The sequence below is a fragment of the Mytilus galloprovincialis genome, chromosome 12 (genome assembly GCF_965363235.1).
Source record: "Mytilus galloprovincialis chromosome 12, xbMytGall1.hap1.1, whole genome shotgun sequence".
NCBI lineage: Eukaryota > Metazoa > Mollusca > Bivalvia > Mytilida > Mytilidae > Mytilus > Mytilus galloprovincialis.
This window is the reverse complement of record NC_134849.1, coordinates 77756390-77772899: the sequence shown is the minus strand read 5'-3', so window position 1 is coordinate 77772899 and position 16510 is coordinate 77756390. Positions and strand designations below refer to the sequence as shown.

The following is a 16510-nucleotide window of genomic DNA, read 5'->3' as shown; positions in this document are numbered from 1 at the left end:
GAAAAGAAACATTTCAAATTTGATGGTGACAGAAAAAATACGTTGTATGCATGTGTATTCGAATTAATGTACCCACCTTACCCAATATACACAAATACACATAAGCAACATTAAAACGGTCTGCAACATAAACTGAATTTGAAACAATAACAATTGCATGTAATGAGTTTTTGTGGATCTGACCATTAATTAAATTTCGTCAAATCAAGACATATAAACACGTGAAAGTAATGTGTTTCTATACCTATTGTGTACATAGTCATTTATAATTTATAAAGACGTCTGAAGGATGTATACTATTTTTTTGTAACATTTCCCCTTGATAAAACTAATGTATTGAAAACGAGGTCAACTGACACACTTATTTTCTACATTTATTTTCTAAAACACGATTTATTCATTGTTTAAGGAACGATAATACATTTAAGAAAAATATGGCTTATAAGACGACACGATTTGTCTCCCTTGTAAAAAATACTGTCCTAGATAAAAGACATTGAAGACGAAAGCATTTTAAATATGACGCGAGAAAGGCGACGATTGTCGGATGAATATAATCAATAGATGATCATAAAAATAGCATTTTAAGATTAATAAATTACGGAACTTGTTAGCAGTACCCAAAACATTGTTTTTCGGACACATCAAATTTAATTTTTTCATGCATAATTATGAAATTCAATAATATTCAAAATTATGGATACGCATAATATAACTGGAAATATTATTTAATCTCATAATATTATGGATTTTCATAAAGCAGTCAAATTTAGCCAATTCCATAATATTATGGAGTTCGCTAAGTGCCCCGACTGTTATACTAATTGTAAGATTTGTGTTACAAAAATCTTCTTTGTAGTTATCAGATGAAAACAATATAAAGATTTATCTGTATTTCAGGGTGAGACTCCATATGATCTAGTAGCAGCAGATCAAAGGCGGCAGTATAAAGAAGTGATGGAATACTTACAGGTACATATAGTGGTAGAATTGCAAATGCTTACAAAAATATTTTTTGTTGAAAAATAAGCTGTATTGGCGGATACCGACTGTAGTGACAACGAACAAATTAATGAATTCTTCAATGATGGCGATAGTGAAGACAATTTTGAGGGCTTCCGTCCTGCATGTTTTTACAATCTTGTAAATGGACAATTATTACGTGTCGCCAGAACTATTTACAGAACTTGGAGTATTAAATACTTATTCCTGTGGCACATTGAGAAAAAAATGTTTGGGGGTACCCGATGCCCTGAAAAAAAAACAACAATCTGAAGCTAAACTTATGTGTTATCAATGCTTTTATTTTGATCAAAAAGTATTCACCAGTAAATAAAACCAGAAAAGAACATTACATTTCAGAACATCTGTAGTAAATGCTCTCATTCAGAAGGCTGTGAGTACTCCCCGACCGCAAAGTTGCATTGTGTGTACCAAAATTTTTTCAGGTGTACCATACACGCCAGAACTATTTAGTAATCCTCTTGCCTGCTGGTAAAAATTCTGCTGATTCTGGATAAACAGTTGTTATAGTTGCTTGATCAGCAATTTTGAACATTAATTTAGTAACATTCATTGTGTTATGTTCATACTGTTTATTACAATTTAACGTGTTTTTTGTCCTTAATGAGTTTTTTTGACTCACCTGTTTAATACCTGCAGTATTACCTGTGACTTTTACAAGTTTTTTGCCAAATATTTTTTTTACAAATATCTAATAATTACAAATGTTCTTGTTTTACAAAGTTTTATGTTTATTGAATTGTTGAAATATATTAAATCATAAATTTTTACCTTTGTACTGTATATCTTTATTTGCACCTGTACAGGTAAAAAATGACTGCAGACACAAACAAACACAAAAAATGAAAAAAACAGAATCTAACAATATTTGTTCACATACAAGTAACTTTTATTGCTGTATAGTCAATATTTACAAAGATATAGCAATTTAAAGTAAACTGAGTCAATTGCACAAATAATTCATATTTTATTCAGCATTGCACAATGACACAATAAAATCAATGCAGCAGTCTCAGGGTTAAACACCAAGAAGCAATAAATCCAATTTAGTTTTGGCAAAATTGCCGCAGTTCACGAGTGATACGTTCTTGTTTGAGTCTCTTGTTTAATTTTCATTTCTGCTTTTCATCTTAAAAACTATAAAACTTGGTTGAGCCAAAATGATCAGCAAGACTGGTTTTGGCACACTGTTTCCATTAAACACATATATTCTTGTTGCAGTGCATATTGTTTTGTGCAAAAATGCTGGGTTAGCAATAAACAGGCTTCTTCGAGTCTTAAATAATTTATTTATACCCCAAATACTACCTTAAAGGACAACAGTGGAACAGATCTATACTTGATTTACCCCCACATTTCATACTTCAAATGAACGTTATCCAAAAGTGGACGTAGAGATAATCAAGAAAAATGATAACAAGTGTGAGGTCACAGAATATTACAATATTATACAGTTGGAATAATTTTCCATTCAAAGGTGCATTTGCAAATAACATGAAGTAAGTTTATGTCTTCAAGAGGATGTTCTAAATTCAAAAACAACCTGTACACTTTAAGCTATGACTCTCTATTACTCTTGGGGCCACACATTTTCCTGGAAAATATTAAAATTTGTTCAATATATATAATATAATAATAATGTGAAACATTGTTATATATATTATTTTTAGGGGTTGATATTTTAGAAATTTAGAATTTCTACAAGTGACATGAGTCAAGATATATTCACTGTGCATATTCCTCATTTTTCAGACTGTCATGTCAGAGAAATCTTCAGGTGTTACTGCTGAACAAGAGATAAAAGGTATTTTTTAAAACTTTATATCATTATTATATATATAGTCGCTGGGCTTCCAAAATGTTGTATATGGCTTTTGTTGTTGTTGCTAAAACCTACATTTTCACACAAACTGACTTGATGGTAAGAAATCTCTGATGTTCCAAAATATTGGAAATAAGATTAATAACTATAATAGATAATAAACTATGGAGCTTTACCTTTAGCACCTTTCAAATATATGATATACACAACATAGTAAGTACCACCAAATATATGATATACACGACATAGTAAGTACCACCAAATATATGATTTACACGACATAGTAAGTACCACCAAATGTATGATATACACAACATAGTTAGTACCACCAAATATATGATGTACACGACATAGTAAGTACCACCAAATATATGATATACACGACATAGTAAGTACCACTAAATATTTGATATACACGACATAGCAAGTACCACCAAATATATGATATACACGACATAGTAAGTACCACCAAATATATGATATACACGACATAGTTAGTACCACCAAATATATGATATACACGACATAGTAATAGAATTGAGAATGGAAATGGGGAAAGTGTCAAAGAGACAACAACCCGACCAAATAAAAAACAACAGCAGAGGGTCACCAACAGGTCTTCAATGTAGCGAGAAATTCCCACACCCGGAGGCGTCCTTCAGCTGGCCCCTAAACAAATATATACTAGTCCAGTGATAATGAACGCCATACTAATTTCCAAATTGTACACAAGAAACTAAAATTAAAATTATACAAGACTAACAAAGGCCAGAGGCTTCTGACTTGGGAAAGGCGCAAAAATGCGGCGGGGTTAAACATGTTTGTGAGATCTCAACCCTCCCCCTATACCTCTAACCAATATAGTAAAGTAAACGCATAACAATACGCACATTAAAATTCAGTTCAAGAGAAATCCGAGTCTGATGTCAGAAAATGTAACTAAAGAAAATAAACAAAATGACAATAATACATAAATAACAACAGACTACTAGCAGTTAACTGACATGCCAGCTCCAGACTTCAATAAAACTGACTGAAAGATTATGATATCATCATATGAACATCAGGCACAATCCGTCCCGTTAGGGGTTTAGTATCATACCATCATAACATATATGAGAAGAACATAACCCGTGTCATGCCAACAACTGCTTTTAGAATAAATGTGTTTAGTTCCGATGCAAAGACCTTATCAGTGACTCAATATTAACGCCAAAATATGCAATCTTTAATGACTTGACAACAGTATCGTAATTATATCCCTTCTTAATAAGTCTATTCAAAGGTTTTGTAAGTTTCTGAGGTGAATACTGACACCTTTGTGCTTTATAAAGAATATTACCATAAAAAATTGGATGTGAAATACCTGAACGTATTAGAAGTCTGCATGTTGAGCTATATTTACGAATGATGTCTTTATATCGATGATAAAATGTAGTAAATGTTTTGACTAGTTTGTGATATCGAAAACCCTGGTGTAATATTTTTTCAGTAATACATAAATTTCTCTCGTTAAAATCTAAAACATTGTTACATACACGAGCGAATCGTTCAAGTTGAGATATATAAACACCATAAGATGGTGACAAGGGAACGTCACCATCTAAGTACATTACCACCAAATATATGATATACACGACATAGTAAGTACCACCAAATATATGGTCTTCTTTAGAATGCTATAGGACAAGCAATATTCTACTTTGCTAGAATTATTTCACCAAGCAAAAGGTAGCCATTGGATAGATGACACGCTGACATAAACGCTGTTAGAAATCAATAATTTTTTCTCACTAAAGTCTAAGAATGTGAGATATAAGGATCACACTCCAATCATGGCATGGCTCAGTGATCGATGTCAAGTCGGTATCTTAGATGCTATAAACAGTAGGTCAACTGTATTTGATGTATAAAATGATTGTAAGGTGAACATGTCAGTCTGGCAGTTTTCATCTGACCTTGACCTCATTATCATTGTTTATTGGTCAATGTTGAGTTGTTGTGTTAAGTCTGTTTCTCGAATCAGGTACGCAATAGGTCAACTATATATGATTTATAGAATAGTTGTAAGGTGAACATGTTTGTCAGGCAGTTTTCAACTGACCTTGACCTCATTTTCATGGTTCATTGGTCAATGTCAAGTTGTGTTTTGTCTGTTTATTTGATCCTGTAAACAAAAAATCAACTATATTTTTGTCGAGCCTCGACTTTAGTCGAAAAAGCGAGACTAAGCGATCCTACATTCCGTCGTCGGCGTCGGCGGCGGCGGCGTCCACAAATATTCACTCTGTGGTTAAAGTTTTTGAAATTTTAATAACTTTCTTAAACTATACTGAATTTCTACCAAACTTGGACAGAAGCTTGTTTATGATCATAAGAAAGTATCCAGAAGTAAATTTTGTAAAAATAAAATTCCATTTTTTCCGTATTTTACTTATAAATGGACTTAGTTTTTCGTCGAGGAAACATTACATTCACTCTGTGGTTAAAGTTTTTAAAATTTTAATAACTTTCATAAACTATCCTTGATATGTACCAAACTAGGACAGAAGCTTGTTTATGATCATAAGATAGTAACAAGAAGAAAATGTTGTGAAAATAAATTTCCACTTTTCCGTATTTTACTTATAAATGGACTTAGTTTTTTGCGAGGAAACATTACATTCACTCTGTGGTTAAAGTTTTTAAAATTTTAATAACTTTCATAAACTATAAAGGATTTGTACCAAACTTGGACAGAAGCTTGTTTATGATCATAAGATGGTATCAAGAAGAAAATTTTGTAAAAATAAATTTCCACTTTTCCGTATTTTACTTATAAATGGACTTAGTTATTTTGCCAGAAACAAAACATTCACTCTGTGGTTTAAGTTTTTAAAATTTTTATAATGTTCTTAAACTATCCTGGATTTCTACCAAACTTAGACAAAAGCTTATTTCTGATCATAAGATATTATTCAGAAGTAAATTTTGTAAAAAAAAAAATCACTTTTTCCGTATTTTACTTATAAATGGACTTAGTTTTTCTTCCAGTTAACATTACATACAGTCTGCAGTTAAAGTTTATAAAACATTTATTAGATTCATAAATAATCCTGGATTTTTTTTTATCAAACTTGGAAGCTTCTTTCAATCAAAAGACAGTATCGTGAGGGAAATTTTTATTGATGTTTTTCCTCATTTTTGTTGAGTCTGCGATTAACAGAAAAAGTAGGCGAGACACCGGGTTCCGTGGAACCCTTACGAATTTTTTATATTGGATGATTGTTAGAGGTACAAGTCTGTCTGGCAGGATTTATCTGACCTTGACCTCATATTTATGGTTCTTTTATTGATGTGTTTTAGCTCACCTGGCCCAAAGGGCCAAGTGAGCTTTTCTCACCACTTGGCGTCCGTCGTCCGTCGTCGTCGTCGTCCGTCGTCGTCGTCGTTAACAATTTACATTTTGAACTTCTTCTAGAGAACCACTGAATGGAATGGAACCAAACATGGCATGAATGTTCCTTATGAGGTGCTTACCAAGTGTTGTTACTTTGTAGCCGATCCATCATCCAAGATGGCCGCCAGCGGGGGACTTAGTTTAACATAGGACGCTATGGGAAATGCATACAAATGACTTCTTTTAGAGAACCATTTAATGGAATGAAACCAAACATGGCATGAATGTTCCTTATGAGGTGCTGACCAAGTGTTATTACTTTGTTGCCGATCCATCATCCAAGATGGCCGCCAGCCGGGGACTTAGTTTAACATAGGACCCAATGGGAAATGCATACAAATGACTTCTATTAGAGAACCACTGAATGGAATAAAACCAAACATAGCATGAATTATCCTTATTGGGTGCTGACCAAGTGTTGTTACTTTGTAGCCGATCCATCATCCAAGATGGCCGCCAGCGGGGTACTTAGTTTAACATAGGACCCTATTGGAAATGCATTCAAATGACTTCTTCTAGAGAACCACTAAATGGAATGAAACCAAACATAGCATGAATGTTCCTTATGGAGTGCTGACCTAGTGTTTTTACTTTGTAGCCGATCCATTATCCAAAATGGCCACCAGCGGGGACTTAGTTTAACATAGGACCCTATTGGAAATGCATACAAATGACTTCTTCTAGTGAACCACTGAATGGAATGAAACCAAACATGGCATGAATGTTCCTTATGTGGTGCTGACCAAGTGTTGTTACTTTGTAGCCCATCCATCATCAAAGATGGCCGCCAGCAGGGGACTTAGTTTAACATAGGACCTTATGGGAAATGCATACAAATGACTTCTTTTAGAGAACCACTGAATGGAATAAAACCAAACATAGCATGAATGTTCCTTATGGGGTGCTGACCAAGTGTTGTTACTTTGTAGCCGATCCATCATCCAAGATGGCCGCCAGCGGGGGACTTAGTTTAACATAAGACCCTATGGGAAATGCATACAAATGACTTCTTTTAGAGAACCACTGAATGGAATGAAACCAAACATGGCATGAATGTTCCTTATGAGGTGCTGACCAAGTTTTGTTACTTTGTTGCTGATCCATCATCCAAGATGGCCGCCAGTCGTGGACTTATTTTAACATAGGACCCTATGGGAAATGCATACAAATGACTTCTTTTAGAGAACCACTGAATGGAATAAAACCAAACATAGCATGAATGTTCCTTATGGGGTGCTGACCAAGTGTTGTTACTTTGTAGCCGATCCATCATCCAAGATTGACACCAGCGGGGGACTTAGTTTAACGTAGGACCCTATGGGAAATGCATACAAATGACTTCTTCTAGAGAACCACTAAATGGAATGAAACCAAACATAGCATGAATGTTCCTTATGGAGTGTTGACCAAGTGTTGTTACTTTGTAGCTGATCCATTATCCAAGAAGGCTGCCAGCGGGGGACTTAGTTTAACATAGGACCCTATTGGAAATGCATACAAATCACTTCTTCTAGTGAACCACTGAATGGAATGAAACCAAACATGGCATGAATGTTCCTTATGTGGTGCTGACCAATTGTTGTTACTTTGTAGCTGATCCATCATCCAAGATGGCCGCCAGCGTGGGACTTAGTTTAACATAGAACCCTATGGGAAATGCATACAAATGACTTCTTTTAGAGAACCACTGAATGGAATGAAATCAAACATGGCATGAATGTTCCTAATGTGGTGCTGACCAAGTATTGTTACTTTGTAGCCGATCCATTATCCAAAATTGCCGCCAGCGGGGGACTTAGTTTAACATAGGACCCTATGGGAAATGCATACAAATGACTTCTTTTAGAGAACCACTGAATGGAATAAAACCAAACATTGCATGAATGTTCCTTATGAAGTGCTGACCAAGTGTTGTTACTTTGTAGCCGATCCATCATCCAAGATGGCCGCCAGCAGGGGACTTAGTTTAACATAGGACCCTATGGGAAATGCATACAAATGACTTCTTTTAGAGAACCACTGAATGGAATGAAACCAAACATGGCATGAATGTTCCTTATGAGGTGCTGACCAAGTGTTGTTACTTTGTAGCCGATCCGTCATCCAAGATGGCCGCCAGTGGGGGACTTTTGAATGAAATTAAACATGTTCCTTTCCTTATAAATGAGGTTGTGTTGTCACTTTTAGCCAAATTTTATATTTTTTTATATGATCCAAAAACCCAAGTAGAATCAGGTGAGCGATACAGGCTCTTGAGAGCCTCTAGTTTCATTCTAAGGTCTGTTTCCGGGTACTATAAGCATTAAGTCATCTATATTTGATACAATGTATTTAAAATAAGGTATGGTGAGCATGTCTGTCTGGCAGAGTTCATGTAAACTTTTCATGTCAGGGTGTTTTGTGCCCAATTATATATGTGGGGGCTTTTCTCATCATTGACTGCCTTACAGTGACCAATCGTTTCTTTTCTTCACTTATTTGAACTCTGGTAGATGGTCCGAGACCACAATTGTCGTCCCTTGATTTTCGTTGTTCACGAATATAGTCCCTAGTGTTGACAGTGGGTTACTTGCCATTAATTTTTATACCCCTTCCAAATTTATTTCTCCATGTTTAATGCCTCAAATTGGAAGTAAGGGAAGGGGGTGAAATTACATTGTAAAAAAAATTGGGTCCAGAATTTTAAAGGAAAGTAGTGATTTGGTCCAGCTGAAAAAGGTTAAAAATTAGCACTTCGGAAGCTGTCAAAAGATTTCAAGATGCCCTAAACATAAACTTGTCCATATTTTGAGGTAGAGCCGATGAAGTTTTCTATAATTTTGATATAATTTGTCCCAAAAGTAGTACAACACACTGTAAAAGTTTCTTTGAGAAAGCGCAGGTGGGATTTTTTTTATTTTCATTTATGTTCTAAAAGAAATGCACTACGAAATAATTGTGTTCTCATACCAGATAGTTGTCTCATTGGCAATCCTACCACATCTCCTTTATTTTATATTGACCTCAATTTTCATTGTTCATTGGTTCAAGTTTAGTTTTCTTGGTTAGATCTATTTCACAGATACTTTTAGTAAAAGGTTAACTATATATTTTTATGGAATGATTGTAAGGCTTACATGGCAGATATTTACTACCTGCTTGCAGATACTTGATTTTTCAATATTTTGAATGAACTTAATGAACTCAAATATTTTTGTCACACATTTCTCTCAAATACTGCAAAACAGAATGACTTTTCTTTGGTCAGCGGCTTGTTATTTCTGAGTTCTAATGTGTTTGCACTTTTCTGATCGTCAGACACCTACTTCTTGTTTTCCAATACTTTGAGTTAAGAGTGGAGGTATGCTCAGTCGGAAAGCAAGCCCTTACAAACGACTGTTGTTGCTACTTTCTAAAGACAACAATGGGACTGATATAAAGGGGTCTTCATTAAAATTCATAGAATTTTTTAATAATTTGTCAAAATGTAGTTTTTAATCATGCTTTTTTTTCCAAAATATTATAAACAGTATGGGTCACCGGACTTTTTTTCAAGCTACAGGTTGTGCAAAATTGTCAGATTTTGTATAGATTATGCATGGAAGATCCAATTTTGTGTGATAAAAAGAAAACAACACCATGTAATTTTAAGATAAAATGTGAGAAAATAGCTCTTATGCTTTTAGATCAGAAAAAAATGGGGTCGCCAGACTTGTTTTCTTGCTTCATATTAAAATATGTAAATTCACAACACTTTCTATTATAAAAATTACTTAAACAAGGTATTTCCCCTACTATCTGAGTTAAGTCTCTTATGTGGTAGAGTTGAATAAAAATGAATCAAACATTAATAATTTTCTATATCAACATGAAAAGTCTTACACATGAATTAAATACTACTCTAAAAGTTTGAACATTTCATTAAAGATCTAGACCAATTGTTATTTGCTACTTCAAAATCCAAGATGGACGGAGACACCCGCCATTCTGAAGTTGCCTTATACTGCGGGAAAATGAAATTGGCGGCAATTTAGAAATTTTCTGTTTCTGTTTCTTACTTCCCATTGGAGTCAGAAATTGATGTCTTGAGCATGTGTCTTGTTAGAAAATATAATTAAAATTATGCAAATTGTCTGTTAGTTTTTCTACTAATTTCACCAATAAACTTGCATTAAATAAATTTTACAGAAATATAAAAAATAATACAGACATTTTGTATCTCAAAGTAAAAAAAACCTATTTAAAGTCTAAAGATCTGTCACCCCATATGAAACCCCAATTGAACTAAATTCCAAAAGAAAGACATTTTTTGACATTGTAAAATTGAGAATGGAAATGGGGAATGTGTCAAAGAGACAACAACCCGACCAAATAAAAAACAACAGCAGAAGGTCACCAACAGGTCTTCAATGTAGCGAGAAATTCCCGCACCCGGAGGCGTCCTTCAGCTGGCCCCTAAACAAATATATATACTAGTTCAGTGATAATGAACGCCATACTAATTTCCAAATTGTACACAAGAAACTAAAATTAAAATAATACAAGACTAACAAAGGCCAGAGGCTCCTGACTTGGGACAGGCGCAAAAATGCGGCGGGATTAAACATGTTTGTGAGATCTCAACCCTCCCCCTATACCTCTAACCAATGTAGAAAAGTAAACGCATAACAATACGCACATTAAAATTCAGTTCAAGAGAAGTCCGAGTCTGATGTCAGAAGATGTAACCAAAGAAAATAAACAAAATGACAATAATACATAAATAACAACAGACTACTAGCAGTTAACTGACATGCCAGCTCCAGACTTCAATTAAACTGACTGAAAGATTATGATTTCATCATATGTACATCAGGCACAATCCTTCCCGTTAGGGGTTTAGTATCATACCATCATAACATATATGAGAAGAACATAACCCGTGTCATGCCAACAACTGTTTTTAGAATAAATGTGTTTAGTTCCGACCCAAAGACCTTATTGTAGTTTTTTTTTGTCTCAAACATGGATATCAACATGCATGTGGACCGAATATACACAACTTTAGTGTGTTTCAATCAATTTTTTAAATTATGTTCACTTGTAAATAACAGCATATAGATCTATAATGCAGCAAGAAACTCCCGCACCCAAAGGTCTTTCAGCTGGGCCCTAAACAAATATCTATACTGGTTCAGTGACAATGAACGTCATACTAAACTCCAAATAATACTTGTAAATAACAGCATATGACTCTATACCATATCTTTGTAGATGATGTAGTTCCAACTGAAATAAAATTAATGGCTGACAAAAGATCTATTGATTTGTACCTCAAATTACTCGAGTCAGGATCTGAGAAAAAGAGAGACATACGTTTAGTAGTTGTTGGAAAACAAGGTGCTGGAAAGACATCATTGATTAGAAGATTGTTTGGTGAAGACATTACAGATGTAACCAGTACAAATGGAATCAAAATTCACAAAATAAAATGCAAAGCAATGTCTGATGATGGCATATGGAATAAGTTAGATGGTATGATGTTAACTCTTAAAAAAGAAAATATTTACAGTTTTTAATTTTCCGACTTATTGCAAGAGTTCCAAGTGGTGAAGTTCAAATCGTCCTTTTGTAAATTTTAAGACTGCCATGAGCATGATGAGGAGTTGGTTAACAATTATGGAAGATCTGTTTCTTAGTTGACAATGCATTTGTTCCTATTTTCGTAACTACAATCCCGTCCCTGTTCCTTAATGTTACCACCTGAGTTACATTTATCACCGGGTTTGTATTAATATAAGCAACATGGTGGATGCCACATGTGGAGCAGGATCTGCTTGCCGTTTCGAAGCACCTGAGACCACCCCAAGTTATTGGTATAGTTCGTGTTGCTCAACCTTTAGTTTTCGATGTTGTGTGTTGTGTACTGTTGTCAGTTTATTTTCGACTTATGAGTTTGAATATCCCTTTGGTATTCCTCACCTTTCATTAATTGCAAGTTATGATCAGACAAACAGTGACTTAAAATATGGAGAAGAGCAAACCCTGCAAACGCTAATGTCAGGTTCAGTGTTTACTGCCCTGTCTCTGAAAACAAGACTAAAATGTTTAAGCTCAGTCAACTACTAAAATAGCATCATGTAAGATATCATTGCATACATTTTTTTTGGCTCTATTTAAAGTTCTAGACGCATTAGGGAAATTGACCCAGATTTGGGGCAGGGTTCATCTGAGCTTTTCATAATTCTTAGGTCAATATTGAATTGTATCGTGATAAGGTCTGTTATTAGATACTTTAACTGATAGGCTAACTATATTGGATTTATAGAACAACTGTGATGTGTACATCTCAATATAATTGGGTTTAAACAATCTTGACCTTATTTAATGGATCATTTATTATTGTGCTAAGTTTATTTAATACATGTATATATTAAGACATTATTCTTTCAGACATTTAACTTCAAATACAATCCTTTCAATTCAGCAGGCTAGATATTTTAGTGTATGCACTCTTGTTAGCTCATCTTGACTACTTGGGCAAAACATTACCCCCTTTTAATTTCTTACAAAAGTAATAGAGTGATTTCTTGTTAATGGCTAATTTTGGAAAATTTAGAGTTTTAAACTAGACCCCCCTATTTATTTTTAGCTCGCCTGACCCATGTGACCAAGTGATTCAATCTCATTGATCGCATCCAGCATCATCTGTAAACATTTACAAACATCTTCTTCACTAAAAGTACTTGGTCAATTGAAATCAAACTTGGCCTCAATCATTCTTGGTCTATTTGCTGTACATGCTATATAGATATAAGTCTATACATAGAACCGACCATCTTGTATTAGTACTGTTATGCAAATTTTTAGATAAGCACGTCTAAACAAGTGACATATTCATAACTGCTCTAAACATCAACACAACAATTTTTAAATCAGCAAATTTACTGAAGCAAATCTTTGTTCTTCCCTCGCCGGGATTCAAACTCATGCTATTGGGATATCGAGAATACACCACCTGCACTTTGTCCATCGCTATAGACTACTAGGCCACCTAGACAGAACTTAATAATTAAGCTTTCGGAGGCCTAGTGTTATCTTTCCTCGTCAGTAGAATCTAGAGTTGTAACACAGAATATGATATATATGACATGATGATGGAATTGATTGCAGATTAGCAAAATATCTATCGTAAAGGATTGTATGATACAGTCACAGAAATAAAGTACGTCTGAACAAGTGACAACTCTACGACAGATCCATATATTGGATCACCAATGAAGGTGATACATGGCTGAGAACACATATAATATTCATAACTTCTCTACATAGAGTTGTGTTAGTGGTGGACACAGTGCAGGCGGTGTTGTCTCGATGTCCCAATAGTATGAGTTCGAATCCCGGCGAGGGAAGAACAAAAAATTGCTTCTGCAAATTTGAAGATTTAACATTGTTGTGCTGATATTTAGAGTAGTTATGTGTATCCTTCTTGAACACCTAAGATCGCCTCCAGTTTTCAGTGGCGTTTCAGTTGACTAGTCTTTAGTTTTTCTATGATATATTGTATATTGTTATTTGTTATTTAATTATTTATTGTTTTTTTTGCCATGGCATTGTCATTTTTTTTAACTTATGGGTATCCTTTGCCTCTTTTTTATAGCAAAGGCATGTTTACCTACTTTGTGATTTTTTTGTCAATTATAATTGCGGAAGCTTCTCTTCTTATAGCATGTATTTTTAAAGTTTGAATATATTAGGGTAGTACAGAAACCACCTTTATTATTTTGACTATGTACACCTTTCAGATGTATTTTTAAAGTTTGAATATATTAGGGTAGACAAAGTCCACTGTGTAACGGTTTACTGCTTTTTTTATTCCTTTGTACTAAACGTTTCCTTATTAGGGCCCCGCCTTCAGGCGGGTCGCCCTATAGTGATCAGTCTGTCCGTTCGTCCGTCCGTCCGAATCTAGAGAACCATTATGATTTCATACTTTATACTTTACATGTTTATTAACCACCACCAGAGGACGTGTCATGATGTATGTACAATTTCCTAGGTCAAAGGCGGGTCGCCCTATAGTGATCAGTCCGTCCGTCCGTAACACTTTAACTTTGTGTCCGCTCCATATCTAGAGAACCATTATGATTTCATACTTTATACTTTACATGTTTATTAACCACCACCAGAGGGCGTGTCATGATGTATGTACAACTTCCTAGGTCAAAGGTCAAGGTAAAAAAACTTTGGTTTCAGTTGACAACCCTGTGTCCTTTGGTGAAGATCGTGTCCGCTCTATATCTTGAGAACCATTATGATTTCAAAGTTTATACTTGACATGTATATGAACCAACACCAGAGGGTGTGTCATAATTTATGAACGACTGCCTAGGGCAAAGTTAAAGGTCAAAAACTTAGGTTTCAGTTGACAACTCCATGTCCTATGGTAAAGATTGTGTCCGCTATATATCTTGAGAACCGTTATCATTTCAAAGTTTATACTTGACATGTACATAAGCCAACACCTAAGGGTGTGTCATAATTTATTTACAACTTCGTCAAAGGTCAAGGTCAAAAACTTTGATTTCAGTTGACAAACCCATGTCCTATGGTAAAGATACAATTTTTTAATGCACATTATTCACAACGGAGCCCACAGAGATGGCTCCAATCTCAATGATATCTAGTTTCTACTGCATCAGAAATAAACTGATATGTTTATTTTTTAATGATAGAAAAAAATGAAGTAACTGAAGCTCTTGGAAGACTATTGAAAGAATTTGAGGAACAACTTCAGGACAAAGGAACTAAAGAAAAACCAGTAGAATCACACATGGCCATTAAGGACAAAAGACCAGCAATATCTTATGATGAATCAATGAAATCAGAGACAGTATCCATGCAACCGAAAATAATAAGACCTCTAGAAGAACCTCTAGTAACACCTCAACAGTCAAGCCAATCCTCTGAACAAGCAGCAAGGGATTTTGAAACCATGCTAACCGCTAAGTCTAAAGTTGATAGACATGACAAAGAGGAATATGCCACATTTTTGCTATGGGATTTTGCAGGGGATGAAGAATTTTATCACACACATCAAACCTTTCTGTCCCAAGATGCAATGTATCTTGTTGTAACAAAACTCAATGAAGCAGATGATTCTAGTGCACAAGGTAATATTTCATATTGATTAATGAGTAAGTTTTACAATTAGATTTCATTTTTTTTTTTTTAGCTTTAAAGATACTTTTACCAAAACTCTTGTCCTCAAGCAGACTGTTGTAATTTTAAATTTTGTTAATTTTAATTTAGCTTCTACAAAATTGGTTGATATGGAAAGCTTGATTGAAGTTTTAAAATGGTTATTAGTTCATATATTTAAAAGGAGTATAATGCATATGTGTCTTTATCATTCATTTAATAGTTTGCACTATCACCCTTAATTCGATCATTTATATGTGATATTCAATTTAAAATACTGATTGTTCTGTAATTTTAAATTAACTTTGTTAACATTGATAGCAATATTTAAGCGACAAATATTTAGTAAGCGTTAAGGGTTTCAATCATTCATACTAGCATTAGGAGATAACCCAAATTTATTTTCAATTACTATCCAACAAAACTCACGACAGTGATAAACAATGATTATGTGTGACGCCGATGGATTCAACAATATAGATAACAAGAAGAGTGACATGATAGTTTACATTTTTTGAATGAACCGCAGAATTAGTACGTGTAAAGATAGGACTTTTTACCAACACTAAACTACCCTTTGTTAACCCACTTTCCTATGAAATCTTGGGTTGGGGTCTAGGGTGCCATGCCATCAGTACATCATAGGTCACTGGTATGCTGTATAGCCTGTATAGAGGTGATTAAGTTTTGCATTTTCAGGGCTTGAAATCTTGGATTATTTAAATACCCGGCGAGTATTTGAAAAAAATCCAGTGTGAAAGGGGAAATTGGGGATGTAAATCGCAAACTAGGACATATTGCAAGAGATTGTTGTTATTTTGCAGTGGAAGGAAAATTAACTCATTAACGGCCAATCATTTAAATGTTCTAGAATTTTTAACTTCGTTATATCAAAAAAGGTTTAGGAAACAGTGCTATTAACATTGCCAGAAGTATGGTATCTTCATTTATGTGTTTGAATCAAGAGAAAATTGTTGGTCAATGGCCATTTATGAAGCGAGTTCTTAAAGGTATATTCAATATTAAGCCATCATAACCAAGATATCAGATAACCTTGGACGTTGAAG

The 16510-nt window shown here is 34.4% G+C and overlaps 1 protein-coding gene across 1 annotated transcript in view; it reads left to right on the top strand.

Annotated features, from left to right (window-relative positions):
- The window catches only part of LOC143054917 (uncharacterized), a 91873-nt gene that overhangs the window by 43535 nt on the left and 31828 nt on the right, over positions 1-16510 (top strand). The window contains exons 3-6 of the mRNA XM_076228015.1: positions 901-972; positions 2776-2827; positions 11517-11777; positions 14978-15415. Coding sequence (XP_076084130.1) covers positions 901-972; positions 2776-2827; positions 11517-11777; positions 14978-15415 — 823 coding nt within the window. The remainder of the gene's footprint in view (positions 1-900; positions 973-2775; positions 2828-11516; positions 11778-14977; positions 15416-16510) is intronic.